Raw genomic sequence first — 19,599 nt, 5'->3', positions numbered from 1 at the left:
GCCCCTCGCTCGCCGCCGCATCCGGCGAGGAGGGTGGTGCGGGTGCCCGCGGCCGCGGCCCGCCATCGCCATGCCGCGGGGGCGGCGGCGGCGGGAAGGCGGAGGCGGCGGGGGGCAGCAGCTGGTGCTGAGCAGGTTCTTCGGAGCGGCGGGGAGCGGCGGGGAGCAGGGTGCCGCCCGGCAGACGGTGCGCCCGGGGCGGCGGCGGTTGGGGCTCAGGGCGCCTGAAGGGCGCGGGCCGGGCCCGCGGAGGCCGCGCGGGCGCCCTCGGACCTGTCTGGTTGCCCCGTGTCAGAAAGTCACCTCAGAAGGGATGGCCGGAGCCGGCCACGGCCCGGCCCGCACGAAGGGGTGCGCTGCGGCCCTGCCCTTCCCGTTAGCAGCACTTGCTGTGGCATCCTCTGCCTTGTGTCACACAGGGTAGCGATAGCGCGTCTGTCGGGAGAGAGGCAGGAGGGTATGCCCATTTTGCAGGAACCGAGGCTTGACCCGGGTACGGCGAGCTTGGCAAAGCCGGTGCGCCGGTGTCTGTCCCGGGGGCTTCACTCCCTCGCAGTGGTGTTGGACCTGCTGGCACAGGTTCTGCCTGCTGGCATGCAGCGAGCTGAGCTCGTGGCCCAGGTCATGGAGCTCAGACAGCTCTTAGTCCGCTGCTAGGTGCCAGGACCAGAGAGCCTACGGTGATCCAGTAGCCTCTCCGTGTCGCCACTGGGAAAAAATTGCTGTCTCTTAGCAATTGGATTTCATTCCGAGTTTATGTTTTCCACTCTCCTTGTAGTTGATGTTTCTAGCTCTTTCTAGCCCTGGAAAGGTGTATGCATTTTTCACCTGTGTTTCAAGTCAACCTTTTTCGTTACCTTTGGTGCAAATGTATTTTGAAAGGCATGATTACCGCTTTCTGTCCATGCAGAAAAACTGCTTCCTAATTAGCATTATTCTGGTCGTATATAATAGTGGACTTGGAAGGCAAACTCTGCCACTCTTGTGGCGTGTGCCTATGGATACATTATGAAGAGGCTGTGGGCTCCGTTGCTGAGGGTGGAGTTCCTGCTTAGTTATAAGGAGATTGTCAATTTCCCCAGTAATACACTGAAACCACCTGAGATGCCCGAATGAAATGTGGATGCAGGCTGCTAAAAGCACGTGTTTTGTGTGTTTATCTGCAAAGTGAAATGGTGTTTATATGTTGCTGCAGTTGCAAGTTACTTCTTTGTATTTGGTCATACTTCTTGCGGTCTGTCAAACAGAATGCATCAATGATGAAACAACATGAATTGATGGATTTTCTGTTGATGAAGTGTTAAAAGTGCATGTGTCAAAAGCCACCTAAGGAGCAGTGGTGGAAAGTGCTGTATTCTATTCAAACCCAGGATGATGCTAGCTAGGTGTTTACAAATAGTTTAGGAAAATCTTTTAAGTCTGGATTAACACTTCCAGGATGGTGTGGAGAAGATACTCTCCCATCACCAGGATGTAGGCCATAGGAAGTAGTGCCTCTCAGAGGCGAATAGCCAGTGTCTGGCAAGAAGAGGGCTCTGGACTGTGGGAATGAGAATTTGCACAAGAGATCTGATTCAGACACAGGGTGGTAGTGCGTGGTATGGTGGGAAAGTCTGTTAAGTCCTGGTTCAGTTCTCTGCCACAGAAGTAGCTCTAAGCTGCCTTTTGAAGCCATGGTAGCTGCAGGTGTTTCTTTTTTAGCGCAACAGCCAACTTGTTCACAGAATGCACTATTTCTCTTCCTTTTGTAGCCTTGAATGATAGAAGAACTATTTATAAACAAAAAATGTAGATAGGTAAAATAGTTACAGATTTCATATATTGTAAATTAATTTTACATTATCTCTTTATGAAATCCTTGGGTGCATTATTGTCTTTCATAAGGATGGCAAAGAGAAAAAGTAACGACTTCTTTGTTTAATTTATGTTTCAGGCTTCTGAATTGGGTGTAAAAAGGAGAACATCAACAGAAAGCAATGAACCCTGTGAAAAGAAGACCAAGGCACGACAGATTACTCTAGAAGATGTCTGTAACCCACTGAAGACTGAGGATAAAAGTGAGTTGACTGTAAACAAACCTTCAAGCATTTGTACCCAATAAATAGTTTTTCATTGTCCAGTGTAAAAAAATTTGTTGGTGGGTACTTTAGGAAGTGTCTCTTGAGTGTAAGATCCATCTCTGAAGAGCCATTGTGAGTATACTAGCTATACTGTTAAAGCACCTTTCTGCAGCTCAGAAGCTAGGTATTTTAGCCTTGTTCCAGAATTACTCTGCCAGTCCCCTTCAGCTGACTTGGCTTTAACAGGTTGTTCAGTCAGTGAAGCCAAGAGGCCCAGGCAGAAATGCTGGAACTTACCTTTATGTGTTGGTTTAACAGTTTGTCTTTTAGTCTCAGGCTGAGGCATGACTGACACCTGACAGCTCTGTGGATTCTGGCCTGTGACTGGGATACCTAAAGGCTACCTCAAAGTAAATAGTTCTAATGCAGTGCTCTTAACTGTGAAATGATAGCCACGTAATTATATTGAAAATGCCAGTGCTCCATCTGGCTTTGAACCAAGAATTTAACAAATTAATGATGCTAGTAGAAAAACAAATCAGTGAATATAAAGTTCATTACACTTAACACTGCATTGAAAAGAATTAGCCTCTATAATTTTTTTAAAGAAGGAATTAATTATATCCAATTTTGTAGGTATGATGGTTTGAAGACACCATCAACTAGCAATATTGTCTGCTTAAAAACTGTACTGAAAGAATACCACTCATCTTCCAATATTCTTGGATAATTTTGTGGCTTTGCAGTTATCAGTCTAGAAGATAATTGTGCTTCTTTTCCCATGTATGAAGAAGCATACAAGTGAGGAGTATTGATTTTCCAGGGAAGTTAGCCAGGCTGATTACTTGCACAATTCTGTCAGGCTGGCAGAAATATTGCAGTGAGAGAGGAGAAGGAATGTAGGGGAGAGAGAGACAGAGCAAAATGATTGCATTCTCTGCTTACTGATGTCATTCTAATAAACATTCTGTTTTAGAAAATAAGTTGCTAATACTTTTTTGTTGTGTATTTTTACTGAAGAAGAACCTCAGAAGAGTGAAAAGCCCCGTATATGTTTGCAAACTCTAGACAGATTGAGAGAATTCTGCAGTGATTCAGACCAGCCACGTAACAGAGTCCGAGAGGATAGTTTTCGGGAGAAAGAATCTCCGAATTTGGAAAAATGTCCCAGTATTACTGGGAGAAGTTCACAATTGAAAAACACTCTTCCGTCTTGGGACACTAGCCCAAAGATTGCTCAGAAGGTATGTAGAGCTTTGGTTCGTGTTGTATAGATTACTTTTTATGGTTTAAAAAAGCAAGCTTTGGCACAAGATTCCTTTTGTGTTTTTGTGTTCTGTCATGAAATAGTGCAGCAGTACCCAACAGACCAGTGTTTGTGTACGGATGTTTTCCTGGAACTCTTAGCGTAGTAAGCAGAATGCCTCTTATAGCTCTTCAGTGGTATCACTGAAAAAAGCAGTAATGAGAGAGCAGAAACACTGGCCGTGTATCTTGTGATTGTGAATCATAGAATCATTTAGGTCAGAAAAGACCTTTAAGATCATAATGAACCTGTAATATTGTAATAATAAATGTTCAGTGTAGCCCTTTGCTCAGCGTTCTTTTGGTTCTATCAGTTTTGTACGGGCTGTACAATTCCTAACAGGCTTTCTTTGCAAAAACATGATTTAGAATTATTACTGAGATGTAGCTTAATCCAGTTGCTAATAAATGTAGCTACTAAAGATATCACTGTTTTTCCCATCTGTGGAAGATATGGGTAGCTCCCATGAAAAATTATCATTATGATACCTATGATACAAGTTGATAAGAGTGTAATGGTACTTTGCTTCACCTTTAATTATGGGACTAATTAACATTACTTAATTGGTTGGGGTTTGGGGTCAGCTTGCGCAGTTTGAAGTATTCGGGTCCTAAAAGGCATCTCATGGCTTGCTGTGGTGGTGTCGCATTGGGACTCAACTGCTCTTTAACAAAGCTTTACATCTGGCTTTTTGAAGGGAGGAGGTTGTATAGTTGATTTGACCTTCCCTGTGTGAAGGTCATGACCTTAAACTGGCATGTCTGGGTTGTGTGAACAGGAGATCAAAATAAGAATAGTGAAGTGAACAGTTTGTGGCAAAAGATTTCTGTTATAAGGGAATGAGATTATGTAGGTGTGGTCAGTTGGAGAGCACAGAAAACTGATTCCTTTTCTGACCCTCTTTTTCAAACCCTTGTCTGTCTGGGACTTCTTAATTTATGACCCTTTGTCCATTGTTGTGGTTTAGCCAGCAACTAAGCACCATGCAGCCACTCGCTCACTTGTTCACTAACTCCTCCCCCTGCCACCCCGTGGGATGGGGAGAATCGAAAACAAGTAAAACTCGTTGGTTGAGATAAGAACAGCTTAATAATTGAAATAAAAAGTAAAATATTATAATAATAGTTATGAAAAGGAAGATAACAAAAAGAGAGTGAAATATAACCCAAGACAGACAAGTGACGCACAATGCAATTGCTCACCACCTGCTGACCGATGTTCAGCCAGTCCCCAAGCAGTGATCTGCCCCTCCCAGCCAGTTTATATCCTGGACATGACAAAGGGTATGGAATATCCTCTCGGCCAGTTGGGGTCAGCTGTCCTGGCTGTGTCCCCTCCCAACTTCTTGTGCCCCTCCAGCCTTCTTGCTGGCTGGGCATGAGAAGCTGAAAAATCCCTGACTTAGTATAAACACTCCTTAGCAACAGCTGAAAACATCACCATTATCAACATTCTTCTCATACTGAAGCCAAAACATAACACTATACCAGCTACTAGGAAGAAAATTAACTCTATCCCAGCCAAAACCAGGACTGTCAATCTAGTTACATTGACACCAGATGCTGCCCCTGCTAGTTTAAGCTATAAATCATACTTCACAATTCATATATGTGAAACATGCACGGGGAGTATTTAGTGACTTTCTCTTCTGTAATGCTGGAGACAGCATGTGCCTGGCATAGGTTGTTGGTTAAAAACACATGTGTTACAGTAACCGCAGCAGAAGTGCATGTTTGGTGAGCAAAGGCATGTGCAACTCTCCTTCCACAAAGCTGTGGGCCTAAGATGGTTGTTTTTGCAGAATTCAGGTTTCGCTATCTTTGAACAGATGTGTTTGTTACTCTTTGTGTATCGGCTGGTGCAGTATTTCTGCCTTCCAATTCCAGAGTTGGTTTTCAATGCACTAACACTGGTGTGCTTTTTATAGCAGTATTGCCACTGCATATTCATACACTTCGATGCTTATCGCCAAACAGCACTTGGGTCGAGTCGATCACGGATTGTCTGTGAGATTATGACAGCTGTTAACTCTCCCTTCCTAGATTACAAGGAAGGTCAGCTTTAACCATGTGCAGAGAGATGCTGCAAGCAAGATCTATGCAAAGTAAAAGTAAAGAGCAATTATTTCTTACTTAATAGACTCAGAAGATGGTGAGGACTCATGGCCTACTTGACAAAGCATTACCATCATCTTTCTCTGTAAGACACCTACTGAGTCTGTGCTGGCCAAGCAGTCCGGTGGCGAAGGGCTGGCCTGCCTTCCTTGGAATGGCTCATCTTAGATGTTCATGTCTTGCCTTTTTTTAGAGTTATAACCTTTTTATGTGAGTAATTTTCTTCGAAATTCCTTGAGCTGCTAACTTACTACCATCTCAACAATTCAACTTCCATGTGTGTTTTTACTACTTTTACTTTCTGTTGTGACCTTATTTCACATGCTTTGTCACAACAATTTTCTCTGTAAAATGGGAGGAGGTAATACTGCTTGGCTGGCACAGACTTTGGATTGAAGACCTCTGAATCCTTGGGCTGAGGATTTCGCAGTAGAGACGTCTAAGCTCCTGGGGCTATCCGAGTTCTAGGCACGTGGTACAGCTATGTTTTTGCTGGGCCATGTTGTCTGCTTGTCAGATGGGTCATCCGTTGATTGCGTGCGATTCTAGGAATTTTGCAATTCACAGTTAACAATACAGCTAAGTGGGGTTTTTTTCCATTGCTTTCTGACTGCAGTCTCTGTACGTTCCTATGACCCAAAGTATATGATTTGTACTACCTCTGTTTCTTCTGAGTTACCGTTGCTTCTCAACAGTCTATTGACTTTGTTCCTTGTAATCTAGATGGGACAGTTAGAGATTGAAGTTTACCGGGTTTATTTGCAGATACAGAAATTCACAGCGCAGCCTGATCAATTGTGTTTCATGTAGTCATAGGCTTTAAAAACTTGTGGAGTGTGTTGTCTTTGTATTTTCTTTTTGTAACCAGTTTTATCAGTACTTGGTACTGTGATATAAGTGAGGAGGAACTTTGCTCTAAGTGAAGCACACCTTATCAGTGTTGTTCACAACACTTCTGAAAGACTGAATCAGTCACCCTGCTTACAGTACAGGACAAAACAAAGTATTAGAGCTGAAGTTGTTTGGCTAGCATAGGCTACATAATGTCATTGTAAATAATAAACCCCACAGAGGGTGGGCTCAAAGCCTTAACTGTTAAGGGTTTTAGAAACTGTAATATAGATTTTCTGTGTTTAAGAATAAATTATTTGGGGAGGTTTGTTGAGCTTATGTAGAAAGGGCAGACTGGAGAAGAAATACGGTTTTGGTTCTTGAGACAGTGAACTGAGACTCTTATTGAATTGTTTTGTTTCTTGATTTACTGTGGATTTTTGGACCATCATTAATCTCTCTGTGCTGCAGTTTCTCATCTGTAAATTGGAGTGGTAATTCATCCTTATTTTTATATTTGGCCAGTTTAGACTGCCCAGTCTTTGCAGCCTGCGTGTCTCTTGATCTGTGTTTTGAGAGCTCATGGTATAACAGGGATCTGATTTCAGCTGAGATGTCTGAGGACTGTTGTAAAGCAAGTCAACTAATTGATGAAAAATTTTGACTTTCATGACTTTTTAATTCCCTTTATTTCCAAATAAACTGTATTCTGTATATCCTACTTTAATAGTTTTGCTGCGATTCTTGGGGCAAGAACAGTCTTTAGCTTTATTGTCAATGTGAGTCAAGGTCTGCGGGGGCGATTGATTTACTTGATGATTCCTAACTGTACTTTTCCACCTTTTATTTACAGGAGGAGTTACGCTGTGATCTTAGTCAGTTTTCTGCATCTCTTAAGTCTTATGAAAATACTCAAAATACTTCAGATACAAATCTTAATAAGAGAACCAAAAGCATTTACACTCCACTAGAACTTCAATTCATAGAAATGAAGAAACAGTATAAAGATGCTGTTTTGTGTGTGGAATGTGGATACAAATATCGCTTCTTTGGAGAAGATGCAGAGGTAATTTTTACCAGGGTCATGGAAAGATACTTGCATTATGTTAGTGTTGTACTAGGTCTATGGCCACTTCCAGAAGAAAGGTTTTTTGGGGGCATAAATTTCGTGGGGTTCTTTAATATTTGAAATCAAGATGAAAAATTTCTGCATGCTTAAATTGAAGACTATCCATTATGCATATACTTCTTACCAAAATAGCATTTATTATTTTGTAATCATATGGCAGTGCTTGCTATCCTGCATGTTGAGACCTTAAGATGAGGTCCTAGAACAATTAATTCCGTGTTAGAGTTAAAGTTGAAAAACTTTCAGAGGTGAATTCTCTATCATGGCCCAAAACTCTACTAGGAGTATTTCAGTTTGGAAGACAGTGGAGCAAGTGGTATAAAAGTAGATGAATATAGCTGGTATAGCCTGGCTGCACAGAGCATCTTGGATGCATATTCAGATGCGGCACCTACACATGCCAGATCTGTAGGAACTGGAAGGTACTTTGCAACAAACGTAATTTTATAGTGACTGTTCATAAATGGTTCATAGTGAGTTTTTTCATGATCTGTCCCAAAATCATTGCTACCAACCTTTGATCTGTGCGATTTCCACACTCGAGACCAGTGAGAAACTTTGCTTAGTTACTGGGAATTAATTTTCCTGATCAAATTCGTACTGTGTAATTTATCTACTTGTTTGCAGGTGCACTCACAGTCCAGAAATGGAAATATACTATCCAGGTGCACAATGCAGTGTCTGACTGCAGTTCCTGCTTAAGACGACGTTCCCTAGTTAGTGAACACCTACCTTTTTGCCAAGGGCCAAAAAAGCTAATAGGAATCATACGTTACAATGTCACATTTTAACAAGTGTTGTTACGCTTTCTCTGTGAAGTATTTTGTTTCCACTGCTGTTTGATATTGATTTTTCAGTATTTTAATTGATCAGCTAGCTTAATGCCATCTTTATAACCACAATTAAAATAACTCCATTCTCTCTGCATTTTTAGTGTTGTGAAAATAATTTGACCCTTTGTTGAGCTGTGTTGTAGAATCCATGTGTGCAGTGTAGGTGGCTTACCTCATGGTGGTGAAGATCAAGGTGCAGTGTAACAATCTGACATGTGAAGTCTGTGATACTGAAGACCCTGTTTGTGACAACATGCTGGGACAGGAAGGTGGAGGGGCCCAGCTCTCTGGGCTTTTTCCTGTAACGTTTTCCTTTTGACACTGGCCTTTTTAATTGTAGTTGTGTGAATGTTGTCATAGAGATGAGCTCCTGTATTGCATTTTGAACTATTGGCTGACTCTTCTTCTTGTACTTTGCAGATTGCAGCTAAAGAACTAAACATTTATTGTCATCAGGATCATAACTTTATGACTGCCAGTATACCGAGTCACAGATTGTTTGTCCATGTGCGGCGACTTGTAGCAAAAGGATATAAGGTTATCTCTGGCTTTTATTAAATGATGTTAAGTACAGAATAGCACTGAAATAACTTGCACTTACTATACCAGAGTCTTATTTCAACTGAGAAGTGGGAAACTCATTATCACCTGTTTTTGCAATTAAAATGGCTAACTTCCCTTTCTTTCATTTTCTCTATTCTGGTGAGTGTCATGAAATTTAAGTAGATTCAGCCTTCCTCTTTTTTACAGAAAAGTATCTTCATGTTTTCTAGAACGGTTCTAGAACAATTCTTTCTCTCAGTTTTTTTATCAAGTCTTTGCATTAGATAAAGAGAAATTTATATATCCACTCTCTTATTCTTACTCACATCCTTGTTTTTCTTATCGCAGCCTGTATTTTTTTTTCTCTTTTCCTTCCTTTGTTGATCCCTGTAATTCTGTGGCTTTCTGTTAATACTTGTGTTTTTTTCTGCTTATGAGAAAAGGACTTGTTGAATTCAGATTGATTGCAGCAATGATTCTCTGGCAAGCGGTGAACTCTAGCTAAATTGTTTCAAAACAGAACAAGAAGCACAGGGACAGAAGTTGAGAGGGCAGTTAGAAGTGGGTAGAGCGTAAGGAAAAGCAGTGCCTTACAGTCTCATTAGTAGGATTGATGCTAGCCTCTGCCCTTCCTGCTCAGCTTTAATGATGTACTTGCAGTTTGCACATCTTAAAAGATCACCAAATTTGTAAAATAAAAACCTCCCAATATTTATTATCAAAGAGCTAACTTTGTTTCTTGTCTGTCTGCCTGTAGGTTGGAGTAATAAAACAAATGGAAACTGCAGCACTGAAGGCTGCTGGAGAAAATAAAAGCTCTCTCTTCAGCCGGAAACTGACTGCTCTCTACACAAAGTCTACGCTTATTGGAGAAGATATCCTTTTCAAATAAATTTGGTTTCAGACTCTAATCTTTGGTGTATTAGAGGCCGTAATTCTAGTATTATCACCTAGATGGAACATCAGTAGCTAGTGACTGACGTAAGAGTGGCAGCAGGAAGTAAAGTTCCTTTAATTTTATGTTGTGGTAAAACATCGTGCTGGCTTTATAAAGAATTTAATCTCTTCAGGGCTTTAGGTTTGTTGTGAAGCAGCAGAGCTTGTGTTTACTGTAGTTGCTTTCTGAAGTGAAGAGAGTGGACTTCCCAAGTCTACAGTGTTCTGCAGGTCTTATCTTCAGCTGGGTGTTTCACCACATTGAGAATGCATAGCATTAGTGATTCAGGAGGGTGTGAATGCAGAAGGATTGACTGTTTGGTGTCAACAGTTTGCTTTAAGTGACAAGAAGGTGATAAAATCAATGGATTGTTAAAAATCTAGCTGGGTAATTAAATCATTGTAACAAAGAAAATGCAAAAATGAGATAGAAACGGCTCTTAACCAGTGAAGTTATTTTCTTAATTTTTTGCCTTCCAGTTTTTCTTTTCCTATCTCCTGCCTTACCTACCTCCTGTTTTTTTCTTTAATTCCTCAAACTAGTACTTAAGGAGTAAATCAGGGAAGCAGATAACACAGTCCTTAGGTTTTGTTGGAAAACTTGTAGTGTACTTTCAGACTCTTGTAGTGGTTGGCAAACTCGATGAAAGCAGGCTCAGCAGTATGACCCAACCTGGTGGATAAATAAGGAGCAAGTTTTCAATGCAGCTAACCTAATACTCCTGCTAAGATGTAGACTTCTGTTCAACTCGGGGTATTGCCTGTTTTTCAGTTGCTGCATATCTAGTGCATTTAGTTTTTTCTGTTAGGTGAATGTGGTTTGTGGATATGAAGCCAAAATGACAAGGTGAAGCAGCCCACGTGCACAATCAGCTGCTGGTTTAACTTTTGACATAGCTGCTCTTGCTTGAACAGGGAGACCTGCAGACATAGTCAAAGATGGCCTTTGCATGAGCTGATGAAATCTGTGCATCGTGTAACTGCCTGTCCTGTGAAGATGACCGCTGACAGTCCTCATGCTGACAGTCATCTGAAGTTCACTAAAATCATAGTAGGAGTCAAACTAATAAATGTCAAATAAACCTTTAGTCTAGAAGGCCCAGCACCACATCTAGTTGAGAAGTACTTAGATCTAGAAGGACCTATGAATAATCCACGAAATCTGTGTACTATTTTATTTTTTTTAAGCATTTGTTACATGTGAACCCTTTGCTGAAGCTAGATGATTCTGTAGATGTTGAAGAGGTAACAACAGATGTCCCTGATAACTACCTCCTCTGTATCTGTGAAAATGGAGAAAACTTAAAAGACAGGAAGAAAGGTGACACTGTTATAGGCATTATGGTAAGTTAGTTTCACAGGGGAATCAGTATTTTAGGGTTTGGGCGGGGGGGGCCGTTGGTGGTTGTTCTGTTGGATTTTTTGAGAGGTGGGTGGTTATCTTCTTAAAATCATGATTGTTCTTTTAGATTTTGGGGGGTTTTGGTGTTTGGTTTTGGGTTTTGTTTGTTGTTTGGTTTTTGGTTTGGGTTTTTTTTTTTTTTGTAACAAGGTGCAGTTCAGGTAAGATATCATCTGTGTGTAAATTGTGATGGCTTTATATTTGAAAGGTCTGGAGTTGATAGTTGAATATTCCTGATACTGTTTTTGCTGCTGTATCAATTGAAAGCATAGCTGTGTTTTAACCAAATACAGGGAAATTGTTAGTTCAGATGCTTCGCTAACTTTAAACATTTTTAGGGTCAGTATTTTAAAGCTTGCGAGCACTTTTTTCCCCTACAAAATACTGTTCGTCAGAGGAAGAGATGCTTTTTTACTGTTTACACTTCAGATCTGTATTCTCTTTTATGGCGAATATTAGAACCAGGATTGTTTACCTGGCAAAACACATGATAACTGAAGCTCAGTCTGCTGGCAATTCATTAATTTAAAAGCATCTTGATTTTGCTTGTATTTGAATGTCATACTGCAGCTGGGAGAGAACAACAAAAGCATGTGCTAGGATGACAGTTAGTTTTCCAGGCTGAATTGCATGTACCTTCCATAGACTTCCAATTATATAGATTTGCCTAGTAATAAAAGTTGAACAGTGATGGACTGATGATAACGAGCACACTTACATTTTTAAGGTATTGTTATCATTTACCAAGACAAAATTGTGGTAGTATTTTGAAGTTATTACCGTATCATAGATTTGAAAAACACAATTATATTTGTTGATCTGCCACTTTAACTAAGCATGTGGGTGCTATATAATTTTGTGCTATACACCATAAATTATCTTTCTGGCTTAACAATTTGAGTCATGGAAACACTCTCTGAAAATTTAAATATTCAATGCATATATGGGTTTTTTTTTTTATTTGACAGGCAATCCAACCAACTACCGGAGAAGTAATTTTTGACAGTTTTCGGGACTGTGCATCTCGCTTAGAATTAGAGAGTCGGGTTTTGCGCCTGCAGCCAGTTGAAATAATACTTCCATCTAGCTTGTCAGATCAATCTGAAAAGCTCATCAACAGTATAACCTCCATGAGGTATGTTCTATGGGGATTTTGTTGTTTGGGATTTTTGTCTTTTTTTTTTTTTTTTTTTCAATTACAGCATAGCTATTGATAGAGTTTAAATCCAGAAGCAAGCATGGATGTGTAGTTCTGTAAAAGCCCATTTCACAGTGACTGTAGTTTGCTGCTGCGTTGAAAATTCCCCCAGATCCCACTGAGTTCTGGGCACTCATTCTTAAATTGTATTTAGACTGAAATTCATGGCTTCTGTCTCAGGCCTATGCAAGATTTGCGTGCCTGAACATTTGTTGTTTTCATTTAGATTCTACACTCCCAATCATGTTATCTGTTGGATTTATTTCAGAGCTCATGCACTTACCTTTGGGATCTGAAAGTGGTGTTATGTGGCTCTTATTCTTGTGTGTCATAGTTGTAAGATCTCTAAAAGGCGTGAAACTTTTTCTGTTAATGTAGATAGGTGTAGAAAAGCTTTGCAACTGGTATTTCAGTCTGTCCTATTACACAATCTTGAACTTGGATACAGACTTGGAAGTATGGTGACTGGTCATCTGTTTATTTTATAGTTTGAGTTCTCTTTGTGCATTTCAAGAGTAAATTTGTTAGATATTTCCTATATCAGTTTTACTGTGGAATAATTATATAGGATGTAATTTGTAGGATGATAGATAAACGTGCGGTGAACTTGCGAAATCTCACAGATGCAATTTTTGAGAGAAAATACCAGGTTTTCACTTTTTTTTTTTTTTTAAAACCATGCAGCTCTGGGCTGTAAAGAACTAGCTTAGAGCTTGGCATTTCTGTTTTGGATTAACTAGTCAGAAAGGATAATATTTTTCTTTTATGTGTTAACAAAACTGGAGCTAAAGAAAGCCAAAGAAAAATGAATGTATTACATAGGCAGTTTTGTACTGGGGGGGAAGATACAAATATCGTCACCCTCCCATATTGTAAAGATAGACAAATGCATCACAGTCACATGGGTGGTAGCCTCTTGACAGTCAACCCTGTACCTTGACTACCTCACTTAAACTCTGCCCAAGTCATCATCTTGTAGCTTCCTCTAATGCTCCAGACAGCTGAGCTGCTTAATCTGTCTGCTCCACAGGAATTCCTTTCCCCACCTGCCAGTGTAATCCTTCTTTGTCCCCTTTTATTAAAACAAACAACAACAACAACAAAATTGACATGAAGTGGTGGGTAGGCAGTCTTCTCATCAGGAAAATCTGATTTTGTGGCCCATTATAGGAATTGCACAGATGTTGCTGTACTCAGCTATCAAGCTTTCAAGGGCATGTGTATATGAGAGGCAAGACTGAGAGGAGAGAGGCAAGACTGAGAGGAGAGACTGAAAATGTCTGATTTGGTGTTAGGCATCTTAAAAAAATACAGCTTGTGAAAGTGGTGTATTCATCATCATTTAGTGCTCGTGATGCTTGTAGTGAAATGAGCTCTTGTCATACCAGGCTCTTCTGTTCCCTCAGCTCATGTGTGGACTGCAAAGTCATAAGGAGTTGAAAAGGTCAACTCTAATTAGATGTGCTAAGCAAGCAATATAAGTGTATTTCCTTGCAATGAAATGGCTCGTTATGACTTGGGCAAATAAAATGCCAGATTAGGAAGTAACAAACCTTTTCCAGTTGTCAACAGATGTACATTTTTGCCTTGCTAATCCTTTTACTTTGATAACTTTCTCTTTTGCAAATCAATTCTATAGGAGTATGCCCAAAATATTTCTAAATATACCATGATGAAGATTAACAATTTTTATTTTTGTTTGTTTGGTTTGGGGTTTTTTTGCTGGTGTTGTACACTGACAGTTTTGTGGAAGCCAGATGAAGGTAAAATGATGTAATAAACCAACAAAGCAAGTGCATTTTTCAGAAACAAGTATTTCAGTTGTGTGTTAAGGCAATTCTGATGCAGGCTTGAGTGAGTGATTGTATTTTTTTCTTTTTTCTTTTTTTTGGTTGTGCACAGCTGAGAATGTTAGTAAGTAACTTCTCATTTCTATTAAGAACAAAAAATAACACCCATTAGCTGATTTTGTGAACAGATATTAGTTTGTAGGTTTTTTTCCCCTTTCTGGTAATTTACTAGGCAGGTCTCCAGCCTAAATGTCCTTAATTACATGGGAGTGGTAAAAATAAAACACATTACTTAAGTATGCTTCAGTAGCCTTATTTCAAAACCAATTCTTCATGGATTTTCTTGTATCAAAGATTTAACCACTAGAGGGCCCTGAAGTATTTAATATTGATTTAAGTGGTTGCAATATGCTGCTTTCTTGTGCTTTTAACTAGGCTCCAGTTTTTATATAATTGTATAATTTTATACAGGCAGTAATTTTATTTTAATGCATATTCAGTGGTCTAAAGTATTCAACTTTTGTGTTTGTCCATTACCTGGTAATTTCATTCTTTGCTCTTTTCTAATAACTCCTGGTGAGAATAATCCGTTAGCTGGGAAAGGTTTCATTTCTATACTTTTTTTTGAAGGCTTTTCTGACTAAAACCATGGGAACTAGATCTTGTGTTTCAAGAAGGGTCCTCACCTCTTTGTGTATTTGTAATGCAGCAGAAACCCACTGAATGTATAAAAACAGGGAGAGAAAAATAGTCCCAGGAGGTGTACAGCTTGGAGTGGTTAAGAGCAAGGAGAGAAGGGTCTTTCTGCTCAGTGCATGACCATGTCACCTAAGAATTGCACCAGGGGTTGTCTGAGTAACTTGGAGGATGATTGGGTTTTGGATGTTGCATATTAGAACATTACACTGAGCGACCAAGGTGATGTAGCCTAGGTCTCCTCCAGCACAAAAAGTGTGCTGATGGTTATTAAAAAAAAATGTAAAATATTTAGTCCAGATAAACCACTGCAGCTATATGAAAGCAGTCATAATCTGGTTCAATGCCTGGTTATATTGACAGAGTTGAAAGTATATGTGTGCTTTCCTTCAATTTCTATCTCTTTTTATTTTGTTGTTTATTAAATATCCAAAGACCAAATGTGAATAACATAAACTGATGTACATGGTCTCTATGGCTTTTTTCTACAAAAATAAAACATACATAATGGATGTATTTCCTCCTTATGGAATGCTGTGCTTTGCTCTTCCTGTTCTCGTTGCCACCACAGCTATGTCCAGGCTCAGCTAGCTCATTCATACTATTTACTGGTGTTTATATTTTGGTAATGTGTACATTTTCACAGCCAAATTTACATCAAAGGAACACCCATCACAGAACGAAAAAACAGCTGAGTGGCAGAGTGCTGCTGTTCTAAATTTGTTTTTATCAGAAACAAGAGACATATAAGTCACCAGAAAGGTTTTAGTGTTTTAATCTGGTTGACAATCAGCAAGAGCTACTACTTAAGCCTAAGGAGTACTTCATTATGGTAGAAATTATTTATGTGGATTAATGTAAAATAGTTGTAAAGAGTTTTGAGTCAGAAAGTGCAAATAAAATACACAATAGAAAATGGCTTCATCACTTTTTAAGTTTTATGGAGTATTGTGGTAATGAAAAGTTTGCTTATCTTGCAGATCAGTGGAGAAAATAGTTTCACAGTTTTATATGTGGCTGTAAACAGGGTCTTGCAATAGCAAGAATGAAGCAAATTTTACAGTAAGTTAATAAATGACTGGAGCAGCAGCAAAGCTGTTTTAAGAACTAAGAGCAGCAGTTTGAGCTGTGCCCAAGAAAGCAGTTTGCAGTGTAAGTGGAAGATCTGGTCTTGGTTATGAAATTCTCCATGTCTAAGTTAGGCGTGGACATTAATGTAATGAGCAGTAAGCAAAGCTAAATGCTATTGTAGTAAGATGACTTAGCTGTTTGTATGATTTGTTTATACAATAGAGTTTTAATTCAGTTAGTACAAAGCCAGTTTAGTTAAATTGCATACTTGGGGGTGGGAATCCTAGCCTTAATCAACAGGTGTTTACCACTGATTTAAGTAAAGTTAGACTCATCCATCTTTTTGTAAAGATTTTGCTTAACCATTTGGATTAAACTCTGGTGTTTGCCAACCTGAGTAAGCTTTAAAAAATAGTTTAACTTGTGTAGATTTGTGTTACAAGTTACAAACTTTCCCCTTTAGTAATTTAAAACTCATGGAAGCAAATGTATTGAAATGTGTGGCATGGTTTCATGTTTGTTCGCTTCTAGCATGTTGCTGTTTCAGGTGGTAAATTAAACGCTCCTATTGCTAGTGTTACGACAGACATTGTCCATAAAAATTAATAACTGGAAGGTACTATTTAAGGACAGATTTGATGACTAGAAAGTACTATTCAAGGACACTGAACTGGAGGTCAGTTTTGGTGGAGAGCATTCTTTCAAAAGCAAAGTGTAAGTTAAAAGTAGGTTACAGAAACTGGTTCAGAACAAACTGTTCTGGTGGGTACTGTTCTGTTCCTGAACCGTTAGTAACATCTGTTTGCAAGTGCTGGCCTGGCTGGAGGAAAATCTTTTAACAATTTTAGTTTCTTCCTTTCTAGAAAACCAAGAAAACATTCTTGCCTTCAAAAAATATATATGTTTTTACAGAAGAACACTTTGTTTTGTACTCGATGCTCTTCATAGTCAAGGGTCAGTACCCATCCTTAACATATTGGCTGCTTTAAAAGTTGGCCTGTACTGGTCTTCCTGAAATTGTTTTTGATGCTCCTTTCTCTTTTGGGTATTCTTGCTCTTATGTGTCCCTTTTTTGTTTCATTGAAAGATCCAGTGCATCTTAAGAGTGCCCCAGTACTGCTCTTTATATTTTTTCCATTTGCTCTTTTTAATGTAATGTTTTATTCTGTAGCGTTCTTTGACACCATGTAAAAAATACACTGATCACAAGTACTTCACTTTCAATCCAAAACATCATTTCACCCAAGTCTGCACTGTTTTGGTTTTTTCACGTCTTGTTTGATGTCTGGCCAACAGTCTAAAATCAGGATGATATGATATCTAACCTCTTGTCTATGCCCACAGATTTTTCACTTTATTCTGTTTGCAGAGCATAATGTCTTACTCCTGTTAGCTTGTGCCTGTAATCTAGGAGGCAGTTTTGACACAACCTCTGTCATGCACTCCTTTGTTTAGGCTGCAGGTAGGTGTGCTACTTGTTCCCCTGTAATATGTCTAAGATTTTTTTCCTTCTGATTATGGCATTCAGGTTTCTGTTTTCACTTGAGTACTGCAATATTGTCTTTGGCTTGGAGTTTGGTCCCTGGAGTTCCCTTCTCTTTCAAATCCATTGAGAACTAAAATCATCCTCCCTGCTCACTGGTATGATCGAATTACTCCTGGGCCAAATCCCTCAAGTAGCTGATCCTCCATCATTACATGCAAGGCAGGCCTTTTTTCTTTGTGTTTAAGGACCTCTATAAATAACATTTCAAGCTCTTTCTGCTTATACTAAGTCAATGCAGTGCTGACACCCCCTGTGTTTTAGTAGGGACATCTGCCTTTAACTTCATATCAGTTGTGGTCTCACAGGTACCTTTTTTGCTCCACATTACTCCACAGGTGTGTTACTCTCTAGATTCAGCCCTGTTGTGATCTCTTACCAGCCCAAAGCATTAGCTGGTGGTGATTTGACTGCTGGTTGGTGGTTTCTTGTTATCCTGCCCCCAGATTGTAGTTCATCAGAAATCAAGAATAAGAGATGTCTTTTGGCTTTTTTGTTTCACTGTGTGTGGTGCCATAGTAGAACACAGCAGTGATTTGGGTTCCTTAAAATGGGAAGTACAACTGTCTTTATAAGTTAACTTCTAAAGGGTATAGGAGTGAGCTATAGCCAATTTATTACATGCATTGGCCAATAGTGCTATTCATTGCTTATTGCTGTAATGGATAGAGTTATGGATTTACGTCATCAGTCAAGGAGCAGAAACTCAGCTGGAATGAACTCAGTGAAGTCTTGTAAATGAATATAAAATGCTTTCAATTTTGTGGATCTTTATATGTGGCTGATGGTTGCTCAGATCAGAGGACGCTTTCATATAGTTAATGTTGAGGATTTTTTTCAAAATGGGGAGCAGTTACATGCATGTATTTATATAGCTCAGCTCATGTTTGTAGGTAAGCAAGAACGGGAAGGCTTGCAGTGGCAAAAACAAGACACCAAATGGTTACAGCGAGAGTAAACAGCATTGCAGATGAAATTGCTGAACGGAAGAGTGAAGGGGTTGGTAATCAAAAACAAGTGGTTTCATGGTTTATATAGCTTGTAATATTCCCATGGATTTTTAAGTGAAAGGCAAGCTGTGACAAACATCTCGAGAATGCTTTGTATAAATGGAAGCTACAAGCAGTTGAATTTGCAGCAGAAAAAAAGCAAGTAAAGTACAAAAACAGTGTTTGAGCTATTTTCTGTAAATACAAAAACCAAATGGATCACTGAACAGATGTTTACTGACTAAAGAGGCTTTTTGCACTGCTAATAATCTAATCCATGGCCTGGACAACTCAGCTGTGTGGAGATCTGCTTGAAGAATATTGGTCATGTCGTAGCTCGCTTGTTTTCAGTAGACGGGGAAAAAAAGAACCCCACAACAGTATTATCAAATCATGTAATGACCTGAAAGAATTGTTGGACAGGATTTTTTGTGATTTAGTCTTGTTGCACTCATGCAACATGCTGTTCTCAATATTGTAGGTCATTATTGTCTTTATGGCATTGCAGGTGAGGGAAGCATGGGGCTTAAATCTCTTTTGACAAATTGAGTATGTGTAAAGTCTACTCCTTTATGATTGGCTAACTTACTGCCCTTCACAGTTTGGGATACAACACAGGCATATGGCATCTTTTAGATGAAATTGCTGTTCCATTATGCACGCAGAGTTCTCACTAGAAAAACATGGGAAGGCAGTTGCAAAGCACTGTGTCTAAATGCTGTGCAGAACACTTTTATTAACCTGGATGACATATTAGATAAAAAATGTTAACATTGCTTTTTACAGTAACAGCTGGCCTTTACAGGCCTTGCCCAGCCCGTGTTTTTGTAAATTGCTCCAGGCAAAAGCAAAGATGTGTGCCCTGATAAGCTTTCCCAGCAGTTCCTACCTGGTTCGAAGGTACATTCTTTTTCATATGATTGCAAGCAGCGTGAAAAACATGCTGTGTTCAGGAGCTGTATTTGTGTCATTTTTGCACTGATTAGTGATATTCATGGGTTTGGGTCGGTTTTTTTCCCCCTGGTATTTGAGCCAGGAATTATTAAATGAGGAATGATTAAACTGATCTTGAAGCTTGTGCAATTTCTTACTGTCAAAAAAATAACTTTTTAATCAGAAAAAAACCAGCTTATTGAAAGAAGCTGGAAAATTAAAACT

The 19,599-nt window shown here is 39.4% G+C and overlaps 1 protein-coding gene across 1 annotated transcript in view; it reads left to right on the top strand.

Annotated features, from left to right (window-relative positions):
• Positions 1 to 20: 20 nt before the first annotated feature.
• Positions 21 to 19,599, top strand: part of MSH3 (mutS homolog 3) — a 118,941-nt gene continuing 99,362 nt past the window's right edge. Inside the window, exons 1-8 of the mRNA XM_052776708.1 lie at positions 21 to 187; positions 1,934 to 2,057; positions 3,081 to 3,304; positions 7,165 to 7,377; positions 8,694 to 8,810; positions 9,574 to 9,693; positions 10,953 to 11,096; positions 12,123 to 12,289. Of these exons, the coding sequence (XP_052632668.1) occupies positions 71 to 187; positions 1,934 to 2,057; positions 3,081 to 3,304; positions 7,165 to 7,377; positions 8,694 to 8,810; positions 9,574 to 9,693; positions 10,953 to 11,096; positions 12,123 to 12,289 (1,226 nt within the window). The 5' untranslated portion in view covers positions 21 to 70. The remainder of the gene's footprint in view (positions 188 to 1,933; positions 2,058 to 3,080; positions 3,305 to 7,164; positions 7,378 to 8,693; positions 8,811 to 9,573; positions 9,694 to 10,952; positions 11,097 to 12,122; positions 12,290 to 19,599) is intronic.

This window comes from Harpia harpyja, chromosome Z (assembly GCF_026419915.1).
Source record: "Harpia harpyja isolate bHarHar1 chromosome Z, bHarHar1 primary haplotype, whole genome shotgun sequence".
NCBI lineage: Eukaryota > Metazoa > Chordata > Aves > Accipitriformes > Accipitridae > Harpia > Harpia harpyja.
Note: the sequence above shows the minus strand (reverse complement) of the source record. Positions and strands in the feature narration are given on the sequence as shown.